This window comes from Ahaetulla prasina, chromosome 4, assembly GCF_028640845.1.
Source record: "Ahaetulla prasina isolate Xishuangbanna chromosome 4, ASM2864084v1, whole genome shotgun sequence".
In the NCBI taxonomy this organism is placed as follows: Eukaryota; Metazoa; Chordata; class Lepidosauria; order Squamata; family Colubridae; genus Ahaetulla; species Ahaetulla prasina.
In genome coordinates, this window is record NC_080542.1 from 53,665,870 (window position 1) to 53,691,765 (window position 25,896).

Here is a 25,896-nt window from a genome sequence, read left to right on the forward strand (position 1 = left end):
CATTTTTCCAGTATGTGGGTTAGTTAATGTCTACACTAAAGAAAAGTCCTCAGTCAAAATTCATTTAAGCTTCAGTCAGAACCTAGCAAAAAGAATAAAACATACTCCCCAAAAGGAAAAAAATATTGAAATCATATACAAAATAGTGATTAGCAAGTTATATAACAATGCTGTGTACAAATTCTAAGTCTTTAAATTTCAACTTAATCCCATACCAATATGCATTTCATTTTAGCCAAGTAAGCACAACAGCAGCTGTCCTGCTTTTCTGTGTGTGCTTTTTTTCCTTCTGTGTTTATGCATGGTTGTGTCTTTATGCCTTAGTGAGCATTAATTGACAAATGTCATTAGCCAGGTCTACAGGAGAAGATAGGGTGAAAATGCCCTGTACCTGGATGGTTTCCAAAATGGTTTCAGAGGTCTTGTTTTCTCCTAGAGGTTCTTATCTAATTATAAAAAATAAAGTTCTTTGTTGAAAACAGGCACAACCATAGGCAACACTGATTCCAGCAAAGGTGCTACCTAGTTGTGGCTAATGTAAAATGCCTTTTTAATATGATTTCCTGACATTTGACAGTAAAATAAGATTACCCTCTCCTGTCTAGATCTCTATGTTTCCTAAATACATTTGATCACAGTGTAATGCAGAAAACTGGACTGCCTGGCTTTATGGCCATCAAGATATACCAGAGCTTTTCCTTTCTCTTAAGTTGATCTTTGACAAGAAACCTTAAGAAAAGAGAATAGTTTATGTTGAAACAAATATCTTTCCTTTGTCTTTACTACAGCCATGAAACCAGAAGTGAAATACAACTATGCACATCTGTACACATGCATACACAAATATACACACATTACATATGTAACTATAAGTGTTAAATAATAAAATTTAAATTTAAAAAATAACATGGTTCTTAAATCACAAGGAATGATGAATGATACATATGGAAGCACAAAATTGAACAGTCCAGGAGGATATATATGGATCCTGGTGAGACAAAAGAAGCAACAAATAGAAGCCATGTTTTCTACTAGAAAATTTCTTCAGCATAGAAGATGAAACTTATCCAAGATTCCCTATAGAGAGAATAAAAAGAATCATAAGGCTTGGGGATATATGCACTGGCATAGTATTTTTGTACTATTCTAGTGAAGTGGCAGAGGGCAGTATATCAAACATGCCCAAAGATCTGATGAAATTTCAGAAATGTGATGGAGTAGAAGCTGGCTGACTCTTTTGAAAAAAATCCCATGAGCTGTAATGCTTAGAACCAGATTTAAGCTGATTTAAACATCAAAGTCACAGATATGTTACCTAAAGACATTTGATGTTTTCATAGCTTAGTGGGTAGAAGGTCTCTGAACAGAATCCTGGGGAGTAGACTTTGTTAATAGATGTTTAGACAGGCTGACTTAAAGTTGTCTGGTTTTTACACTGGATCAAAACCCATTGAAAGAAATTCTAACTTTAACTGTAGGTTAAAGAAACATACCAAGCTCTGGCATCCACAGAGAGCCAGCTCATCTCTAAATATAAAGAAGTATTTTTAATATATTTCGTAACTGCAAGAATAACACTAATAAAATTAAACTGAAGAACTTCAAGGGTCTCACCCTTGTAAAGGACACTTGGATATAATAAAAAAACTGAGAAAAGACTTAGGTGATAAAGATTGGCTGTAGGGATGAAGTATGTTAGGGAGAATCTCAGAATAGCTATTATGGTTGGTTGCACAGTCATCCAGATGTTTAGAATGGATGTGGCATTTTTTTCATCTTCTGAGTCCACCGAAGAAGGAAGATGTTGTTAATTGGTATTAAAGGTAGTAATAATGGCTATCATCATCATCCAGTTAGAAGCAAAATGCTATTTCAAAACTTACTAAAGGTTATAGGTATAGAAAAGACTATTTGGCCAACTCAGTTGATATCCTATAGCTAGCTAATTAAAGGAGCATGATACAAATAGACACAAGTTGGTAGAAATTGATACTTTAAAAGTCCTGTGACTTAGGCTTCAAATCGCAGTATTTTTATTTCCTTGAGGCTCATTTACAGATCCACATGTTCAGGAACATCTTCAGTTGGAGGACATCTACAGTTAGGCAACTCATTCATCTCAAGGATGATACAGATAGGTTACACAACTGGGATAGAAGTCTTATGTGTTGGTCTGCTTTTCAGATTCTGCTGGTCGGAAAATCTTGTAATATTGTTTCTCTTCCTCTTTATATCTTATCTATAGTTTATCAAGATACTTGAATAAATTCCATACCATATTTCCACTTTGTACATTATGCAAGAAATGATACAGTAAGTTCATACAAAAAGAACAGACTTTTTTCTAGTGAGGCCAATCCCATTATTGAGCCCAGTAAATTTAAAAGTTATAAGATTCAAACTTTCCATATTTTATTCATTGTAAAATACTCTAAATCTTATCATTTTCCTGCCAGACAGAAGTCATCTATTTAACATATTTTTGTGAAACCACTAGGAATGATTCTTTGATTGACAAAGATTGTCACTTTGATCATCAATAGTGATTTGATACTTGAGGCCAATGTATTGATGACATCTTGAACCAGTGCATGGAACATATGAATGTCCAAAATGGGAGAAAATTGATGCCCAACCTTTTGAAAAAACCTTTTGAGGAGTTCACTAGATACACAATTCTGTTTCTGATAATATCATTCTTAAATCATAAGTAAATTTTTCTGATATTTGTAGTATTTCATTAGTCAGGTATATAACAAATGCTAATATTCTCTCTCTCTCCACAATTCTATATAAAATTGAATTGTTGATTTTATTTAAAGTATTGTATCTCTGAAGGATTCTAAGATTTCAGATATCTCTCTTCCAGATTTCTCTTAATTTTCTAAAGCATTTGTGCCATGTTGTTTGTAAATATCTGCTTTAGTTGTATGTATCTATTGTGAAGTAGATATTGCAAAGTATCTTGTATTTGACATAGTCATCCCAGATGTTTTCTGCTATCTTTAAACGTGGATTATTCCATGACATCAATTTCTTGTGTGGGTTCTAGATCAGACATGTCAAACTCAAGGCCCATGGGCCAGATCCAGCCTGTAATGTGTTTAGATCTAGCCCGCAAGCAAACTAGTAGGACAAAGTGATTGAATAGTTACCTCCTCGCTTCTTTGGGTATCTTATTAGTGGCAGCAGTGCCCTCTACCTAAGAGCAAGTGGCTGGTGAGGGAAGGAAAGGGAGGAAGGAAAGAGAAAGGATGGAAGATGATCAGGTTGTATGTGTGTAGTGGAGGAGTGAGCTGAAGCAGCAGCAGTGCCACACAGGTCTGGGGGAGAGTCAGCTGGAGTTGCAGTGTTGATGGGGCTCTGTTGAGGCCCTGGGATCAGCGCACGCAGCCCTAGCTGATGGGCACTTCCAGTAGTCTCACTGTCCCAAGCAGCAGCATGCAGCCTAGGGGACATTTGGAGCTGTGGTGCTCCCAGGGCTCAGGGGAAACCCCAGAATCAGTGCACGCAGCTCCAGTTGATGAATGTGCATGCAAAGACCAGCTGGGCAATGGGTGCCCACATGTGGGGGGGGGTGAGGCTGGAACAGGGGCTGATGCCAGAGCTCTGCCTGAGCCCCTGAGACTGACGCACCTGAAAGAGAGAAAAAGAGGAGGCAAGGAGAGAGGAAAGGAGATAAAAGGAGGGAGATTAGTGGGAAAAGGAGAGGAGAGAGAGGGAGAGAGAGAGAAGACGATAGGGAGGAGAGGCTTCTGTGGCCAAACCTGTGGGAGATAAGGGAATATAGGAGAGGCTTCTGTGGCCAAACCTGAGGGAGATAAGGGAATATAGAAAAGGCTTCTGTGGGGCAAGCCTGAGGGACAGAAGGGTTTGAGTGAAAGAGAAGCAAGCAGAGGAATCAACAAAGGAGCAGAGGCTGTGGAAGGAGAACCCAGCAGGCAGTGCAAGAGAGACAACCAGACACCTGAATCTCATCACGTGATCCGCGTGCTGGGAGAGACTGACCACCACCACTACCATCACGTGACCTTCAGCCAGAAGATCTGTACTCACAGCACCCTACTGAGACTTAGACATAATGCACTTCTGAACTAATATGATACATAGTCTTATATGCAACTGGCTATTTTGTTTCATTCTGCAATTGTAAATCAAATTTAAGTGTTCTCCTTTAGTTATAATCTTCAGTTCCTTCTGGTTCCCCCTAGTATACAATTTTTAAATTTTTATTATTGTTTTTAAAAAATTCAAAATAAGAGCAATTTTACATGGAAGAATTATTTATAAGTAATTCCAGATCTTTTTAAAATTTATCTGAACCTTTAGTCTGCTTGTGACTTTCTAAAATCAAAGTTTTAATTACTGTTTGTTTTTTTTTGCTGCTTGTTTCCTGCCCCATTTTTGAAAAGTTCTGTACTGTAGTTAAAATTTATTTTGCAAAGGATTGAAGAAAATTCACCTGGTGCAATAGAACTTGTTGATCTAAAGAATAATAATAACAACTGAAAAGCAGTTAATAAGCCATTTCTGAAAGTGATTATAAAAAGATATACGCAAATATGTCTTTTCAAACACATAGACTATGGTTTGAGCAAGAAGGGTGTTCCATCATCTCCCAGAGTTATAAATTCATTGGAAACTGCGGTCTTGCAGTATCCTCACAAGAAGCAGCTGTCTGGAGAAATTGTGGGTGATCTGTCCTCTGTTTCTCCTGAGATATTATATTATATATTATATAGTTATTTTCATGCTTATGCTTATATATACTATTGTGACAAAATAAATAAATAAATAAAGATAAAGATAAATGATTAAAGAACTACACTACTTCATTCTCCTGCAGTCATTGGCTTTGCTTTTCATGGTCCTCAATTCACCATTTCTTCCTAGTATATGTTATTATGTAAAAGTAAAAAATTGAGGTTTAATGTTATTATGTTATTCTACTGCACCAGAGGGAGTCAGAAGTCAATGCCTTTTCTTTCTTTTTCTCTTTTCCCCCCACACTTTTACCTTGTCTTTCCCCTCCCCTATCTTTCCTACTGTTTTCTTTTGTATTTTTGTAACTTGTAGTATTAATACATAAATAAACGAAATTTATTCGAGAAAATGTCCACCATTTCTTCCTCAGAAGACTGGAATTAAAGAGGAACAACTGGAAGACAGGTTGAAAAGATATAAGGGGCATAATTTATTGGTACGAAGGTGCAATTTAATGGATTGAAAAAGAAAATCATTTGTGAAGATATTAAATTATAATCCAATGGGCAAAAGATGAGAGAAAGCCATGTCTTCTTAGGACACACATCAAAAATTCAGTCCAAATTGTAATAAAGGTTATTCTTATTTTTTCTCTCTCTACCACACTCAGTTTTTAAACAAAAAATATTCTCTGCATTTGATTCTCCGGTCTCAAATAAGCCAGTTTTTGTGTAAAAGCTGCTGCTTTTTAGTGTGTGTATGTTACATCTTGTAAATCTATCTTCCTCTTTTTATGGCAAAAAGTTCAAAGATTCTAAGTTTTTCAGAGCAAGGATTTGTATTTTTCTGCCATTTCCTTCTATAACTATGCACTGTAAAGTCAATCAGTTCATTTAAATTCTCCTCATCACAATTGCCACTATCTACATTCCCCACCTTGAAGTTTTGCTTTATCTTTCTCTCAAGGAATTGAATAATATACCAAATTCGCAAATACAGCTTTTTATGTGTTTCCTTGTATGCCATTAGTCTTTGTTAAAGTGCTTGAATGTTTATAGGGTTTATTATTAACCTCAAATATTACCTTGCTTGGTAATTAATATAGATTCATTAAACATCTGTAATGTTTAGTCTCAACAAGTTAAGAAAGATTACACTGGAAAATAAGATCAGCAAGTTGAGATCAGACACAAGCAAGCTAGAACAGATGAAAGAAAAGAAACTGAAGAACAAGAAGACCAAAGAGTACCTAATTAAGAAATACCACTTAGAAACAAGGAAGATCAAGGAAGCACTGGAAATAATAAAGCAGCTATGGCCAAAAATATAAGCAGATATGAAACTCTAATTGCAAATTATAGGCAGAACCTACAATTTCAATCCAATCAGAAACACTTCTGCCAATCCATCAGTGGACAAATTGCAAAAACTGTCTACTATTGACCTCATCTCATTCCTAAGAGGTCTGTAAGGGGCATGCATAAGAGCACAAGCCCGCCTACCATTCCTATCCTATTGTTTCCTTTCATTATATCCAATTAATATAGTTATTACATACTCATACTTATATATATGCTTATATATTGTATAGTTATTTCATGCTTATGCTTATATATACTGTGTGACAAAATAAATAAATAAATAAATAAATAAATCAGTCAGTACCTGACAAGGAAGAAACGGTGCAGTTCTGAGTGCAGATAGGTGATAACCCAAAGAAATAAAACAAGTTGCAGAAGTTGAAATGAAAGAACTAATAATAACAGCAGAGAAAAAAAGCAAGGAAGAATTGGTCAGCACTAGGTGAAGATGAACTGCATGGGTTTTGATTGAAACACCTAACTAGTCTAAATCCAGGTGTTGCCAAGCAGTTTAACAACATACTACAAGGAGGTGAAAATGAAGAATGCCTAACATCTGGGAAAAGCTACCTGATAATGAAACATCCAGCAAAAGGGGCAGTACCAGGCAACTGCAGGTCAATTACTTGTTTACCAACAACTTTCAAATTGCTAACTGATGTGATAGCTGATGCAGTCCAAGAGCATCTAGTTGAAAACAATCTCTTTCACCTGTACAGAAAGGAAACTGCCCCAATAGCAGAGGAACAAAAGATCAATTCCTAATAGACAAGATGGTTTTGGAAAACGGCAGGAGAAGGAAGACCAACTGAATGTAGCACAGATTGACTACAAAAAGGAGAACACTTCCGGTTGATGTCATGGTGAGAATGGTTGGAAAATGGCAGAGCTCCGCCGGGCTCCATGATATGCAGCCGGTAACTGGTTGCTGGGAGACCCCACAGGGTTAAGCCTGCCTAGAAGGGTGGTGAAGAAAGGAGAGGTGCTTTGTCAATCGTGAGGAAACTGCAATTTCCTTGTTGATCCAAAGAAAGCTCTCCTAAATAGCAGCAGGGACGATGGCCATTTTTGGTCAGTCACAAGCTGGGACAACCAGAACACTAAGATCTTGTGCTGAAGTGGTGTATGGACAGAGCAGTGAAACTGGGTGAGAAAATTTCCAACTGTTATCTTAGAGATTTAACTTAAGTTAAAAGTTCCAAAAAATGATCCCCAAATGTTAAAAAAGCAGCAATTGTATTTATGGAGAAAGATTAAAGACTAAGAATTAAGAGGAAGATTAAAGATTTAGACGTAAAAGAAAAACCTAAAGGATGATTTAAAACAGAAAATCTGGAAAAGCCAAACAACATTGTGAAAATGACTATTGGGAGAAATTGCTTTTCTAAACTCTATCTTTAACTCCCCTGACTGGATAGCAATCAGCTGTTTTTGACTTTTACACTCTGTTGAGCTGGAATTGGGAGCAGGGGAGCCATCTACTGGAGGAAGAAGAATACTGCAATATATAAAATTCAAAGGAAAGTGATGAGAGAAAGTAAACAACATCTGGAGAGCTACCTGACCTTGACTTTATCTTAGTAGATGATTTGGATGCTAGGTAATATTTACTGAGCTTTTTGAAGATTCATAAGGCAAATTAAATTAAACACTAGAACTTTATTGGAACTGTACAGCAAAAACTGGATTTAAAACATTTGAAGAAACTTGATTGGCTAAGTTGGATTTGGGTTATCAACATCACAGGGGAAAAATGAAAAATAAGAAAAAATAAATAAGACTTTAAAATCTGGACAATTGGGAAGGTGTAAATTGGAAATTATAAAGATTGAAAAGCATAAATATGTAGCATCTAAGGATTAGAAATTTAGGGGACTTGGAGGAATAACTTGGGAATTGACCAAATCTTATTAACAATTGATTTTTTTTTTGGAATTTTCAGATATTGGGATACTGAGATATTAGAGGTATATTAATGTGTTACAAAATGACCCAGAAGGAGACAATAAAGTTTTATGAAGAAAGGTTAGAAATAGCGACAAAGAATTATGAGAAGTTGATGGGAATATTTAAAGATAAAGATGTGAAAGTAGAAGGCTCTCAACAAATGGTGGGAAAAGATTAATATAAGACATAGAAGACAGCTGAGAAATTAGAAGGAATGGTGAAGGGGACAAAGCAGAACAAATTACAAAAAGATAAGAATAAGTTAAAAACAGATAAAAATAGTAAAAGGCAGCAATAATAATTACTAAAAATCAAATAGACAATCCCTTAAGAGCTTATAATAGCTTAGAGAGAAAAAAGGAAGATCTTTCAAAAATAATGGATATTCAAAAGATGCAGCAGAAGGAGATAAAGAGTAAAGCAGAGGGAACAATCAGTCTGTGTAAAAATGATAGAAAGACATAGGATTCCAAGAGAGAAACATAAAAGAATCACCAAAAAAAATCAATAAATGATGAAATTCTAAAAAGGCTGAAAGATGATGGATAGCAATATAATATTTTGCAATATAGTAACAATATTGAAAACCAATAGAAATAAGTGGAAAGTTATAATTGGGAAAATAGCACACATATAGATGTATAATAGAATTTATTATAAACATAAATATATTAAGATTAGGAGGTGGAAGACTAGACAAGGTACTGTATATCTAAAGGTATTATTATAATTAAGATGATGTAAAACTTATATTGGAAAATATAGTTTTCAAGGACTATAAATTCAGGGGACTTAGAGATATAATCTTGGGACTGATTAAATCTTATTGATAACTGATTTTATTGGTGTTTATAAAAAATTGAGATATTGAAAATCTGGTGGAACACAGTGATATTTATAAAATTAAAATATTAGGGGTTAATAAGTATATTATATAAAGAAATGATATTGATGCTTACATATACTTTTGGAGAAAGTGATAAAAATCATAAAGAGAGAATAGTATTGTTTAAAGATAAGGAGGTAAGAACCCCAACAAATGGCAAAAATAAAGAAATAAGTATAAATTGGGAAAATAGTATCATATAGATTGATGCATAGAAGAATATACTGAAGGAAGATAAAAATTCTGTATATGTAATTGTATTATTACATATAAAATGTATACAATGTGTACATTATACAATATAATTATACACAGTGTGAGCATTGTGTGAAAAATATGTTCTCATTCATTACACTGTCCACAAAAAATGTTGGTTGTTAAAGAAAAACTGCAAATAAAACATACACCCCCCCCAATTGACTACAAAAAGGCATTCAATTCAATAATCAAATGCCTAGAAATAATAGGAATCAATAGAAACATGAGGAGCTTTATGCAAAGATCAATGGCACAATGAAAGACACATTTGTAGGACAATGGTGAGAGACTAGGAGAGATTAATATCAAGAGAGGAATATTTTTTTAAATATGGATTTTATTGGGGTTTATTTTTTATATTTTGTGTGGTATTTTAAATTTAGGCTATTTTGAATAAGTTTTTTAAAATGTGTTTTATTGTAATATATTGTATTATTTTATTTGCCTGTTCACCGCCCTGAGTCCTTCGGGAGAAGGGCGGTATAAAATTTATTATTATTATTATTATTATTATTATTATTATTATTATTATTATTATTATTATTATTATTATTATTATTTCAAGGAGATTCACTATCACCACTACTATTTGTCATTGCACTGTTTCCTCTGTCAACAATATTGAAAAACTCAGGCCATGAGTTATTCCATGGCTATCAAACATCAAAAACATCTGCCAGACTATCCCACTTCCTTTACATGGACAATTTGAAGTTGTATGGAGAAACACCATCTAAATAGAATTGCTGCTCAACACTGTCCTTATATATAGCCAAGATGTTGAAATAGAATTTGAATTGGAAAAATGTGCCACACTCACTAACAAACAAGGAAAAATAGTGAAAACTGAAGGTTAAGATGCCCCCTGAAAATTACATTAAGAGTCTGAATGAAGAGTCTACAAATACCTGGATATCCTTCAAGTTGACAACATCAAACATACTGAAATTAAGAAAAAAGATTAGAGGTGAATACATAAAGAGAGTGAAGGATCTTAATGTCCAAACTCAATGGAGAAATACCATCAAGGCAATCAACACCTAGGAAATTTCAATCATTAGATACAACAACTGGAATAGAGGATTTTTTTAAAATTTGCATTTATTTATTTATTTATTTATTTATTTATTTATTTATTTATTTATTTATTTATTATTTTGATTTTTATACTGCCCTTCTCCCGAAGGACTCAGGGCGGTGTACAGGCAAAAATAAAACAGGCAATACAATGTACAATTTAAAATGCAAATTAAAAAACTTATTTTATAATTAGCCTAAAAAGTTTAAAATATATAATAAACTAAAACCCCATTTAAAATTATTAATAAAAAATTTAAAATCGATAAAATTTAAGCCAGCCCCGCGCGAATGAAAAGATGTGTCTTCAGTTCGCGACGGAAGGTCCGAAGGTCAGGTATTTGGCGTAAACCCGGGGGAAGCTCGTTCCAGAGTGTGGGAGCCCCCACAGAGAAGGACCTTCCCCTGGGGGCCGCCAGCCGACATTGCTTGGCGGACGGCACCCTGAGAAGTCCCTCTCTGTGAGAGCATACGGGTCGGTAGGAGGCATGCGGTAACAGCAGGTGGTCCCGTAAGTACCCAGGCCCTAAGCCATGGAGCGCTTTAAAGGTCGTAACCAAAACCTTAAAGTGCACTCGAAAGGCCACAGGTAGCCAGTGCAGTCTGCGCAGGAGCGGTGTTACGTGGGAGCTACGCGTAGCTCCCTCTATCACCCGCGCAGCTGCATTCTGGACTAACTGAAGCCTCCGAGTGCACCTCAAGGGGAGCCCCATGTAGAGAGCATTACAATAATTATATCCCACCCTTCTCCGAAGACTTAGGGCGGCTTACACTATGTTAGCAATAGTCTTCATCCTATTTGTATATTTATATACAAAGTCAACTTATTTCCCCCAACAATCTGGGTCCTCATTTTACCTTCCTTATAAAGGATGGAAGGCTGAGTCAACCTTGGGCCTGGTGGGACTAGAACCTGCAGTAATTGCAAGCAGCTGTGTTAATAACAGACTGTCTTAGCAGTCTGAGCCACAGAGGATTGGACTTAAGCAGAACTAAAAGCAATTGATAGGAAAACAGGAAAAAATAATGACAATGAATCATGTCCTTCATGTCCTCGCAGCAACATTAACAGACATTAACTCTACCTACCAAGGCAAATAGGTGGGTGTGGAATGTTGAAAGGACAATAGAAGAAAAAAGGGGGCTTTGGAAGAATATCTGAAGGACAATGAACAAGATGCACTGAAGTTAGTATACCAGGAAGACTTACTGACTACTGGAGAGATCAAAACTAGCCTACAAAAAAACCAAATGAAGAACAGAATGGAGACATGGTAAGACAAAGCATTACATGACCACTGCATTAAAAAAATAGCAGGGAAAACATATAATAATGAGACCTGGCAATGGCTAAGAGCAGGAAAGTTGAAGAAAGAGACCAAGAGACTAATTCTGGCTTCAAATGACCAAGCCTTAAGGACAAAGGCATACAAAGCCAGAATTGAGAAGACAGCAACCGATAGTAAGTGCTGCCTATGCAAAGAAGCTGAAGAAACAGTGGACCACTTGGTAACTGCTACAAGAAGATTGCCCAGACTGACTACAAACAACAGCATGACAAAATAGCAACAATGATGCATTGGAAGATCCGCAAGAAATATCATTTGCCTGCAAGAAAGAAATGGCGGTACCATAAAATAGAGAAATTCATAGAAAATGAAGAAGTTAAATTGCTCTGGGATTTTAGAATTCAAATAGACAAGCACCCATCACATAATACCTTGGACTTAACAATTGTCGATAAGAAAAACCAAAAAGTCGGGATAGTGGTGGTGCCTGGAGACAGCAGATTAGAAGAGAAAAAACTGGAGAAGATAATAAAACGCAAACACATACAAATAGAAATAGAATGACTGTGGCAAAGGTGAGCAAAAATAGTACCAATAGAAATAGGTGCTTTGGATACAATCCCAAAACAACTGGAGCACTACTTGAACACCATTGGCATTGACAAATTCACCATCAGTAAGTTGCAAAAGATGACTTTCACTGGGAACAGCTTTCATCCTAAAACGATATCTGTAACACCACCAAATATCCAGGTCCTTGGTAAGGATAGGTAGACAAAAATGCCAAACTCAGTCTAACATCTGGTGACTATGCAAATAACAACAACAATAATAAATATAACTATAAAATCAGAGCTGATGGAAAAACAATACATTTCATTCTGCAGGGACTATTCATGAATACCTCAAATTCAGTACGACACTAAAATAAGGTGAAATAAGGCATTCAGAAGATGGTGAACAGTCAAAACTAGAAAGATGTATCTTCCAGAGGCCCTAGTCTAGGCATGACAAAATAGAAGGCTGTTCTGAAAAGCTTTATAGGACAGTAATCAATCTTCACACTAAGGTGACAGGAAGTTTGTAAAGGACAGAGTCAACAGCAATAGTAACAACATTTAGACTTATATTTCTCCCCTTAGTACTTTACAATACACTCTGGGCAGTTTACAAAATAAGCATTATTTGCATATGGCCCTCAACAATCTGGGTCATCATTTTACTGACCTTGTAAGGATGGAAGGCTTAGTCAACCATGACCCTGGTCAGGATCAAACTATAGGCTGTGGGCAGTTTGCCTACAATATTGCAGTTTAACCACTGCACCATCAGGACTTCTTAAATCCCCCAACTGCTCCCATCTTAGGAAGAAGTTGTGGGTTGGTTGGTTTTTGGGAGACTGCAGGGAGATGTCATTGGGAACAAGAGTTGTAAGAAGATGTGGGCCAAGTTGACAAGGAGAGGAATTTCTTCATCTTTTTTTAAGATTAAGAGGAAAATAAAAACCTTTAAGAATTTCTGGAGAGAAAGTATAGAGGAAGCAAGCAAAAGGCTATTGTTTTTGTGATAACTGATAAGCAAAGAATTTTACCCAGAAAATTAATGGAGATTGTTATTTTCTTTTACATGTTTATATTTAATATTTTCTGTCTTGAATTTGTTTTCTCTGCACTAGATTAGTAATGCTGCATTTTTATGCACCTTGAATTTTCTTTACAGTAGAGTTGGATTCTGCCAGAATAGTTTGTCACATTAATGTTTTCCCTCTGCTGTTTTTCTCTTTGTGATTTTAACAATTCTCTATTTTATTTCTAATGCAGTTGATGCTTGCAAGTTACCATTTAATATTAAAAAACACTTTTTCTATTTTCCCATTTTTCATAGTTTAATTTTGTTGATTTTATTTTGTGGATTAGTCTATCTCCCAAAAAGAGATGAAGGCAGAAGGATATTTTTTAATTTTAATATGCCAGAAAAGATATTTGGCATATCTTTCTTTTATTTCTTGATTTAAGGAGCAAATGTCAGTTGCGATTTTTCTCTGGAAAATAGCAGAAATTTATCAAGCTACTACACCAAAGTAGGAAGTGGAGCTATGTTGAGGAAACTCAGAAGGCTTCTGGGAGGAGAGATTTGAAATCCCCAACCTCTTGGAAAAGAACCTTAATGTAGTGTAGTGTTTTTGGAAAAGAACCGTAGCTTCTTTTCCAAAAACACTACACTACTAACCAGAGCATATAAAACATTTGCTAGACCAATTCTAGAATACAGCTTGCCTGTCTGGAACTCTCACCACATTTCTGACATCAATACAATTGAATGTGTCCAGAAATATTTTACAAGAAGAGTTCCACTTGGCGCCACCTTTCTCGCTGGGTGCTAATTTATGGCACTCCGCACTGGATATGGTAAAAGCCAGTGAAAACAGCAACCAACAGCTGTTCCTGGCTTCAATTTCCCTCTCTGGTTGAAAGAGAGAGAAAGAGCGGGGGGGGGGGAGAGTGGTAGATTCCCCTAGGGGCTTTGTTTTTGTTATGCAAAGTCCCGAAAGGTCGAATCCCATTGAATCCTCCTTTAATCTCCAGTATTCAGTGCGCTTCTGCAAAAGCAGGAAAAGAGGAAGGTGTCCACTTCTGCTAACAATTGATTTCTTTTTGTGGATTTCTATAAGCAGACGGAAGAAGCATGAGTGAACAATTATTGGTTTGCAAGTATTTTTGACTTTCTGACTTCCACCTTCTTTAAAAAGAGAAATTTCCCCCCCCTTCCTTTAATTGTTTAAAATGGCATTTGAGAGCAACTGAAAGTAGAGCGATAAAGGGAAGGGAAAGGAAAGGAGCCTTGCTGCGAAATCGAAACTGAATGGAGATTTTATCTTATTGTGTTGGACTGTGGATTGTTGGATTATATTACATTGTTTAAGTATTTCATAAGGGGATTCTCAGCAAGAACTTTGCCATGAAGGTTCTTTCAGAAGAATGGATTCGTGACTTTATACAGGATTACACAGAAAGAATGTATTTAATTATTCAAAAATACGAATTGATAAAAAATGGGGACGTTTTGGATGAGAGCTTGGAGGAAATTAACCAGTGTAATCAGGACTTGGAAAATGGAATGGAGAAGATACAAACAAAAGTGGATAAATATGAAGATATGATCGTGAATAAACAAGTTGATGTAAAGAAGTTTTCTTTAAATAGTTTGGATGAAATGCCTGGATTTGTGCTATAGGAGGCTGTCTCCCGAACCGAAAAAACTCACAGGGTTAATGCTTTCCAAGAGTTCTCTTTTTGGACTGATGAAATATACGGCAGTAATTTGTGGATTCTTGGACATAAGGAACTACTAGGAAATATTGTGATTGACTTTTCAAAAGGAGTAATGAAGGAAAGACAGAGATTAATGCATCAAAAAAAATGGCAAGAGACAAAAGTATTATCCTTGAAACAAGGTTGTTTTGAAATATTAACAGACAAAAATATTAGTGTCCCTGAAAGACAATATGTGAGGAAGATCTGGAAGAAATGGGTTGATTATATGTTTTATATCTATCATAAAAGACTAGATATTTGGATTTATACTGGATTTTGACGAGGAAGGACTAAAGTTGAATAGATATTGTAATTTTCTGTATTGAAATTTTATAATGTGTTGTACTGAATTTTAAATAGAATATTCTCGAAAGATCTTATGTAAGAAAGACCTGGGGGAAAAATTATATGGTTATAGAAGCTATAAGGGAGATATTCTCTGAATGGGATTGGATTTTTATGCTTTAGCTGGTTTTAAATACTTTAGGATTAATTTGTTCTATTGCTTTACATATCTTATTACTGTTAATTGTTAATTTTTTTTGAAGGATTTTGGTTATGTTAGGAGGAAGTCAGAGCTAGAGAGGGAAAATTGGTATAATAGTTTTGGGGAAAAATTTTCTTAGCATATGTTTGTTTTATTTTTAACTATACCTTGTGCTTCTTCCGGGAAGTCAGGGGGGGAGGGGGGAGGGGATTAGTGAAGGGAGGTGGGTTGGGGGGAAAGGGGGGGAAATTTTTTGGTAAAACTTTTTGAATAAAAAAAGAAAAAAGAAAAAAGAAGAGTTCTTCACTCCTCTGAAAACAACAAAATACCTTATCCCACCAGACTTGAAATCCTAGGCTTAGAAAACTTAGAACTCCGTTGCCTTCAACAAGACCTGTTTAACTCATAGAATCATCTATTGTAATGTCCTTCCTGTTAAAGACTACTTCAGCTTTAATTGCAATAATACAAGAGCAACCAATAGATTTAAACTTAATGTTAACCGCTTTAATCTAGATTGCAGAAAATATGACTTCTGTAACAGAATCATCAGTGCTTGGAACACTTTACCTGACTCTGTGGTCTCTTCCCATAATCCCAAAAGCTTTAACCAAAAACTTTCTACTATTGACCTCACCCCATTCCTAAGAGGACCATAAGGGGCGTGCATAAGAGCACAAACGTGCCTACCATTCCTGTCCTATTGTTTTTCTTTTTTCTTCTTCATATATATATATATATATATATATAGGTCTTTGGTTGTTCGGGTTTTCTCCCGTGTAAAATTGGAAGTGTCTTGGCAACGTTTCGACGAAGTCTCATTCGTCATCTTCAGGCTTCAGTTTCGTGCTTATATGCTTATACTTCCTAAAATTTCCTCATATATATGTTTATATACTATATAATCTTTTTGTGTGATGCTTATATATATTGTTGTGACAAATAAATAAATAAACAAACAAACAAAATAAACCTTTCACTCTATAGCTAAACTGCTACAGAAATCTAGTAGGTTCAGAAGAATGTCTCTGTAGAACTGAATCAATGGGGATTTATTTTGGAGAGTGTATTTCTTCTAATATTAGTTAAATTCAGAGATATTTCATATAGAATAAATTGTGATTATCCAGTCTTGATTAAACTAAACCTTGTGGTTGAATATGTCATGGGCACATTTGCTATCTGAACAACAAAGCCAGAGATTTAAAATCAGCATTTTTAAAGTTGAATATAACTCCATCTAAGACAAAATGATTTTTGGTTTACCAGCATTTTAAAATAAAATAAAAAAATAACTCTGTGTTTGAACTATAAATTTGAAATCATCCAATATTACTAATAATTTAGGAGTCCTGATACAACTAATTCTACACTCAAAAGATCTTTTAATTGAACTTACTGTGATTCATCTGTTTGCACAATCCAAATTCTTCTTGAAAATTTAAATGTCATAAAAAGCTGATGAATAACAAGATCTAAAGAATTGGTACTGTTTTTGTCTATGAACTTCAAATATTTCTCAGGGGAAAAAGATCAAACATATTCTTCTTTCCCAGTGTCTTCCAAATGGATCTTGCATTCTTTATTATTAGAATTGCTTTAGCCTTCTACATTTATTATTCCAATGCAGGGGATAATATGTTTCTAAATTAATAAAACTTTGGTTTAAGATTGTCCCTATCTTCATCTTTCTAAAACAAGTGAATTAATAAACCAATGTTTTTAATAGGTTTCCCAAAGCCAATTTTATCAAGAAGACAACAAATGAACCAGAGAAATGTTCTGGAAAATCCAGACTCTGAAACTTTTAGAAAAGCAGAAGGAAAAGGAAGGAAAACGCCAATGCTCCAGGGTATAGCAAAGATTACTAGAGGATCTGGTGAGAAATCCTTTTGCAAGTTGTGCTAGTTTTATGATTCCTTTTTATGCATGTATGGAATTTTTCTTTAGATAGATTTTTGCTTACTTTAGCAAGAGTAATACATAACAATATTATCAGGTTATTGTAGCTAAAGGACAAAACATGATCAAAGTTGATTAAAGTTAAAAGTTACTTTAAGCTTCTAAATGAGGCAGCTCCATGTATTAAAGTCCCAGTGTGCAAGGACATTTTATAAAAATAAAGAGAAAAGCAGCAGTGTGTAATTATGTACTGTATCATAGTCTATGATTTTTCATATTTCCCTGGCATTTCCTGTAGCACTGATATAGCAGACTGTGTTGCTTTGGTGATTTGAGGCAGAACTGTAGTAGTTATTTCTTTATTTTGGTTAGTGACCAATGTATCATTTGGCAGAATTACAAATATATTATTTTACATGCAATCCTCCATAGTTATTGTATTTTGCTGTCATATAAATAATATAAATTTAAATACTTCATCAAATAGTATGACCACTTCTCCTATACATTAAAATTAAATGTAAAAAGTTTTCGTAATATAGAAAAACTAAGCAGTTTTCAAATGGACTGTCTCAGAGCTGGGGTGAAACTCTTTTATCTCACTTGACTGAAAACCCCACTGATAAAACAGTTTATCTCAGACATAAAAATCTCACTGCATTTGTCAAAATATCTCAAACATGAAACAACAATTGAAAGAATTTTACTATAAATAATTTGTGGATTCAAAAATTTAATATTTATTTATTTATTCATCAATTTATATAGCCTATATTTTTATTATATAGAAACAAAATGCTTTTCCCATCATTGTTGAATCATATTTAATAAGTGTTCAGGAAATTGGCTATAGACAAATAAATTATAAAAGCTAATTTTCTCTTCAATGCAGAACCACAAAATATCACAGGACAAAAAAATGGTCCTATTCAGAAGACAAAGAAAAAACCACAAGAAAAAAAGAACATATTCCAGTCCTCTAAATTAAACATAAGTAGTAAAAACCTAGACCAGGATCTTAAGAAAGGAAATATTCTTACAGTAGCACAGCAGCCCTTGGCTAATGCAGTGGATTCTTCTGTTCAGACTGCTAATAATTCTTCTTTATCAAATGAATCAAGTAATTCAAATCTTCCACCCATTAGAAACACCCTTATGAAGTCCAAAGAAGATGATTTTTACACAACACTATGCTCAAATGTGGAAGCATCTGTTGGAATAAATGAAGGCACCAAAAACGATAACTTAGAACAAGAACTTATTTCAGTTGATCTTAACAAACCTCCTCTTCTTGATCAAAGTAGGGGTAGTACGATATCTTTAACACAAGTGGAACAACATAATTGTGAAACTGGAGTTGGGAGTGATGGAAATAGGGCTGAATTTTCCCATAGATTTTTACGACATGATGTAATAGTGGACTCGGCTATTGAACCACATTCATTAGGACAAAGAAAAGTAAGAGATCAAAAAAAATCTTATTCTCTTGAAGAAAACCTTTTGGAAGAGGCTCATAAAAATGAAAGTGAACATTTGGAATTTAATACAAAAATCCCACAAGGAGGAAATGCAGCAGCTGTTGAGGCTCCTGCTAACTTAAATACTCCTGAAGACTGGCAAGGGAGCAATGTGTATGGCACAGAAAGACAGAGTTTTGAGAGCAATCAAAGATGTTATGCTGGTTTTATTTCTGCTAGATCAACAGTGCAAAGGCCTTCTATGCGTTCTACACTAAATATCCCAGGCACCTTAATACAAACTGCAAACAGAAGTGACATGGCAGGCAGTGTGGATGTTGCAACGGGTCCTGTGCAAATCACAGAACTGAATGGAAACCCAAGACTAACTGCTCGCAGACAACTATCTCCCATAAGAATCAGGGATTCCTTTTCAGGTGCTGAAAGTTGCCAATCTTCGTCACCCACAGTCAGCCACTTTGATGATAGCAATCTGCTTGAGGACAGTATAAGCAATGGTCTAAGTAGCATATCTCCAAGCATTGCTTCTCATGATGAAGATAACTTTCTGAATTCCCACAGTTCCTCGTCATCCACAGATTCTTCTCCTCCATCTCTTTTCCAGACAAACTTCACAGCACATCTTCACATGACTGGTCCTTTACCGGATCAAGTTCCAATTTTCCTGACAGTATCTGATTTGCGAAATCAAAGCAACTATATAAGCAATACTACTTCTTGTAATTCAATAAATCCCAAAGAGATTAATAAAGCTGAAACAGACCCTGAGAAGCTAAAAAAGTTGCAAGAGAGGTGAGTAAAAGCTAGTGGGTGGGGGAACATTGACACTTATGTATTTTGTTTGGTGTAAGTTAAAGTATAAAGAGGAATCTATTACCTTTGATCTAGAACTATTTTAAACTATTTCATGCTACAATCATTTTTCAATTCCAGAGTTTAAACTATAAACTCTAATGTGGAGAAATAGAATATTCTGCATAAGCGACCAGATTTGGTGAAACATTTCTAAAGATTCATATATAATAAATTCTAGATTTTCCAGACCTTGATGCACTGGACTTTGCATACAACAAAATATTGTTTAGTAATGATACAATATTGGATAGGAGTATTATTACACAAATGATGCAATGAGTCAAATGGTGTAATGTGCAATATTGGAATAATCATTCTGGCATATTCTTCAATTTTTTTTTCAATTTGAATTTATATCCCGCCCTTCTCCGAAGACTCAGGGCGGCTTACATTGTGTAAGGCAATAGTCTCATCCATTTGTATTTTATATACAAAGTCAACTTGTATATATATAATTTATAATATATAATTATAATTTATATAATTTACTGGAGTTTGGGAAATAATGGATATTCTCTTCCTTCACCTCCTTTAGGTTTCACTGAATCAATTTGTACAGAGATTTTAACATAACTGTGTAATCCATAGAATGTTTTTATTTACAAGAACATTTATTGATTGTGTCAACAGGTTGTTTTCAGATCTTCTATATGGGTAGATTTTCTCCATCATGATCCATCTCTAATTTGATCTTTCACATCTTCTGACAAAGCATTCATCACTATTGCAACAAGGTACAATGGTGATGAGAGCATTGCAACTGAATCCATCCATGTTGCTGCTGGTTGTCCTCTTTCGTTCTAACTTTCTCCACATTAGAGTGTTCTCCAGAGAGTTAGGTTGTGGCATAATATATTCTAAATAGGATAATTTGAGCCTGGGCATTTGTACCTCAAGTGAGAACTGGACTAAATCATTTGATGATTCATTTAATTGCTGTCTTGGCTGTCCATGGTATTCACAGGAGTCTTCAACACCAAAGTCCAAAGACATCAATACCCTTTGTATCCTGTTTCTTCAGAGTTTAACTTTTGCTTCCATAGGATGCCACGATGAATACCATGGCTTGCATACTGTCATTCTGATCTTTATAGTTTTAGGAAAAAGTTAGGATAACCACACCTTAAAATCTCCCAGGATATATCTATTACAGGGATAAGCAATTAATTTTCCCAATGGACCACATAAGAAACTGGGACTGTTGTGGAGGGCTGCTGACACCGCTACATCCCCATCACCACCATGCCCTCTGCCAGAGATGCTGTCATACATACACCAACACCGTGGGTCAGATGTGGCCTGTAGATTGTAAAATGCCAAGGTCCAATCTATTAGTTTAAAAGGTTATAGCTTTAATTTGGTAAGATTCTGTTTATTAGGTGTAAGCAAATAAAGAATTGCTCATTTGGATCACACTGTTGTCTTTGAGCTTAGGCCTAACATCTGTTGATAATTTTTATTTATTTATTTTATTTTATTTTATTTATTTGTCATAACAGTATATATAAGCATAAGCATGAAATAACTATATGATATATAAGCATATATAAGTATATGCTTATATAAGTATGTAATAACTATATGAAATTGGATACAATCAAGGGAACATTAGGACAGGAACGGTAGGCATATTGGTGCTTTTATGCACGCCCCTTATAGACCTCTTAGGAAAGGGGTGAGGTCAATAGTAGACAGTTTTTGGTTGAAACTTTGGGGATTTTGGGAAGAGACCACAGAGTCAGGTAGTGCATTCCAGGCACTAACAACTCTGTTACTGAAGTCATATTTTCTGCAATCAAGATTGGAGCAGTTCACATTAAGCTTAAATCTTTTGTGTGCTTGTGTATTGTTGTGATTGAAGCTGAAGTAGTCTTCAACAGGAAGGATGTTGTAACAGATGGTTCTATGAGTTAAACTCAAGTCATGTCGAAGGCGGCGGAGTTCTAAATTTTCTAAACCCAGGATTTCAAGTCTGGTGGCATAAGGTATTTTGTTGTAATCAGAGGAGTGGAGAACTCTTCTTGTAAAAAATTTCTGGACACACTCAATTGTATTAATTATTATGTAATAATTAATTATTATTATTATTATATAATTATTATATAATTATATAATTATTATAAATAATTAATAATTATGTAATAATTGATCCTAAATGGCAGAAACCATTTCAATATCTTCATTTCAGTTAAGTTTAGAACTGGTTGTTCTATCTATCTTCAGTTTGATCTTTATATTTAATTTTAGTTCCATTTTTTCACTTTGCTTCTTAATGTTTATTATTAGACCATGCAAATCTTTTGCATTTTCAGCTATCGAGGAAGTGTCATCACCCTTATGCAAGTTATTGATTCTTCCAGTTTAAAAACACACACTTTCCAATCCAGTTTCTTTTAATATACATTTGCATATAGGTTGAACAAATAAGAGCCTCTAATATAGTCCAGTGACACTTCTTTCCCAACCTGGAGCTAGTTTTTTTCAACCATACTATGGCTTCCTGGACTTTATATAAATTTCTCATGAAGATAATGAGATGTTGGCAATTTTTGTGAATACATTCCACAGTTTGACATGATCACAGAATCAAATGCCTATGTATTATCAATGAAGTAATAATTTCTTTTTGGTATTCTTTGACTTTCTCAATTATTCAGCATGCATCAGCAATAACCCCTCTTGTTCTTCAACTTTTTCTAAAGCCAGCTTGAACATCTGGCTTCTCTTTTCTCTTTTATAGATCTTCTATCTTATCTTTTAATTTGCATTAAATGATCCTAAGCATTGTTTCGTTAGCATGGAAAATTAAGGATTTTATACAATAGTTTACACACTCTCTTAACTCGCCTTTCTTTTGGAACTGGAATGTAGCACCTCTTCCAATCTGTTGGCCACTGTGATGTTGTTGGATCTATTATGATTCTTTTTCTGTGGCTTACCATATGTTTGTGAGTATTCTAGTAGTTCTTAGAGCTTTCAACTTGTTAAAGCTTGGAGTTCTGCTGTAACTTCATCTTCTAGTATTAGAGATTCTTGCAAGTAAGGAATATCTTTTCAGGTAACTTGGATGTTGGCATCTCTGATGTACAGTATTTCAGTATTTCCCTTAAATTGATTATCATCTGTCCATTAACATTCTTTAGTCTGGTCACCAACTGGTGGTCCGCAGTGCACCTGGGTGGAAGAGCTGCTCCGGGATGACCAATGGACCAGTCCTGTGACTAGAGTTCTGGAATATGGGACCGGGCAGGCAGCTCATGGTGGGACTGGAAATTTCCACCATAGAGGGTGGTACATGCAATTTGTAACTTTTTGGGTGGTACAACATGCAAGGAGTAGTGCAGCCCTCACCAGCCAGAATGAGGTAATGATGCTGTTGCGGCAAGGGGGGTGGCGACACAGACGGGCCAAAGGAATGGGTGGCAGCAACACACGGCTCTTTTGTCCTCCTGATGTAGCTCCCTGTTGGCTGAACCCACCAGTGGCTGGCCCTGCCCCTGCCCCTACCCCTCCCCTCCCCATCATTCTTCACCTGGCCTGAGAGGGTAAGGGCAGGGGATGGAGACTTGCTCCATATTCCAGAGCAGGAGCCAAGCACCCCTGTACTTGCTTCAACTTTTGCTAGGTCTCGTGGGCGTTTCTTATGGCCCTTGTTAGTGCTGCATGCACCTCGGTCGCTTGGGGAGACACGCACCTTCCTCTCCACCTCAAGACACTGGCCCGACACAGCTGTTTCTCTCTGCTGCTGCTGTTGGCACCTCCCATGGCCTGCCCACTGCTCTTGCAGCATCTTGCGCAGCACAGTTAAATTTAGCATGCTTCACAATGGGGGAAACAACGTCCCCTCCTCCTCATGGAGCCTATTAGGATGTGGGTTGGGCGAGTGTCTTGGGGCGAAGAGCAGGTTGTGTGTCTCCCTGAGCAACCAAGGTGCGTACAGTACCAACAAAGGCCAAAGAAATGCCCATGAGACCCACAGAGTGCCGGAGTGTCAGAATATGAAGGAGAGAGAGAGAGAGAGAGAGAGAGAGAGATACCTGTTTCCCATAGAAAAGAAAACACCAGGAGCCACAAAACCTGGGTAGGGGTGACTGGGTGTGTGTGTCATGTGACTGGGGGGAGAGAATGATATTGAGTTGGTCATGCCCATCCAGGTTTTGTGGCTCCTGGTGTTTTGTTTTCCGCGGGAAAAGGGTCCAAATGGCTCTTTGAGTGTTTAAGGTTGCAGAAACAGGCAGCCAAACTAAGTGCCTGAAAGACCGCATCCAGTAGCGGGATTCAGCCAGTTCGCACCACTTCGGGAGAATCGGTTGTTAACTTTCTGAGCAGTTTGGCAAACTGGTTGTTGGAAGAAATCATTAGGGCAGAGAACCGGTTGTTAAATTACGTGAATCCCACCACTGACCCCATCCCATCACTAAGCTTCAATGAGTGGAGTCCTGGATTCTTATTAATGATCCACGGGATTTTAAATTATGAATTTAGTGGTCCCTGAGGTCCAAAAGGTTGGTAAACCCTGCTTTAGTATACCAATTCAAGGTTGGACCTTCTTCTGAGTTCAGAGATTTTTTGAAAGATTATCCTTGTTTTTTTATGTCAGTGTCTTTATACATGTAGTCCTGCTTCTTATCTTTTCTAACAGCTGCCTGAAAAGATTTTTTGTCTTTATTAGCCTTGGCTTTTCTTTTAGCAATTTCCATAGTTTGTCCTGACATCCAATTTGCTTTTCCGTTTTCGTTTTTATTTTTGGCAATTCCTTTTCACATTTATCCTTAACAACTTCTTTAAATTAATTCTGTAATAATTCTGTTTCAATGAAATTCAGGACTTCAAAGCAGTTCCTGATGATCTGCTTGAAAATGATGGGTTAAATGCTCAAGATAATATTGTGGAAAATGACTGGCTTTCTTCTTCTTCTTTGTTAGCTTAACTTGAAACTTATGAACAGTTCATGATTTCCACAGTCAGCCTCTGATCATATATTTGATACTATAATTGAACTCCTCCATCTCCTTTATATTTCTCCATCAGGTGATATCCATGTATAGATGTTTTATTTTGATTGTTTGAAGGTAATGTTATCTATGAAAAAATAGTTGGTATGGCAAAAATTGATTAGTCAGTCTCTTGTTTCATTCTGGTTTTCTATGCCATACAATTCAACCTGTCCTATTGTTTCCTTTTGTTATATCCAATTAATATAGTTATTACATACTCATACTCATATATATGCTTTTATATTGTATAGTTATTTCATACTTATGCTTATATATACTGTGTGACAAAATTAATTAGTTAATTAATTAATTAATTTTCCTCTTCCATGTTTCCAACTTTGGCATTCCAGTCTCCAATCATAAGCAGAACTGCTTGCTTGCATCGTCTATTGATTTCAAGTTGAATATATACATATATTCTCTAGAACAAAATGCTTAGCTGACGAACAACACCTAAAAACCGAACTACACACTCTCACAAACGTACTAACATCCAATGGATTCCAGAGAAATAAGATTACCAAACTAATCCAAAAAGAACCCCCCACTAAAACCCAAGACAGAGAGCAAGAAAATGGCACAGCCCTCCTCCCATATATAAAAGGCACCACAGACAGAATCAGCAAGATCCTCCACAAACATAACATCAAGACAGCATTCTGCACAAACCAAAAAATATCCACCATCCTAAGAAACCCCAAAGACAAAATTGAGTTAGAAAATCAAGGAGTATATGAAATCCCATGCACCGCCTGCCCCACCACATACATTGGACAAACCAACAGAAGAATAAGTGCACGCATTGAAGAACACAAGAACTCATTCAAAAAAGAGGAACCAACTTCTTCCCTGGTCCAACACTTTAAAGTCACAGGACACGATATTGACTTTAAAAAGACCAGAACTATCGCCAAAACTGAACACTTTAACAACAGAATAATCAGAGAAGCCATCGAGATAGAAAAACGCCCACACAGCATGAACAAACGAGATGATACCTCCCGCCTACCAGCCTTTTGGAAACCTGCCCTTATTGACAAGCGTGTCCCTAACACGAGGAATGACACCAGACCCACACTCACGAGGTCCACACAGGATGTCACCACCACACATCCACCCAGAAAGCACACCCAAACCCACACTGATCAGGAAGCACGACCAAGGACCAGAAGCCAGACCGCAGCTGCAACATTAGCCACTTCAAACCCCTCCAATCCATACATGCAGCAGACTGACACCCACTACGAAGATGTAGCACGACCACGAACACGAAGCCAAACAGCAGCAGTGCAGCTCACCAGCTCAAATCCCCCTGCAGCACAGATTAGACTGAGCACAACC

General features: G+C 36.0%; 1 protein-coding gene across 4 annotated transcripts in view; it reads left to right on the forward strand.

Moving 5' to 3' along the window:
• MARCHF10 (membrane associated ring-CH-type finger 10) overlaps window positions 1-25,896 on the forward strand; it is a 171,043-nt gene that overhangs the window by 106,568 nt on the left and 38,579 nt on the right. For all 4 annotated transcript variants that reach the window (XM_058179553.1, XM_058179552.1, XM_058179554.1 and 1 more), the window contains 2 exons: window positions 17,053-17,202; window positions 18,118-19,495. In XM_058179553.1, the coding sequence (XP_058035536.1) occupies window positions 17,053-17,202; window positions 18,118-19,495 (1,528 nt within the window). The remainder of the gene's footprint in view (window positions 1-17,052; window positions 17,203-18,117; window positions 19,496-25,896) is intronic.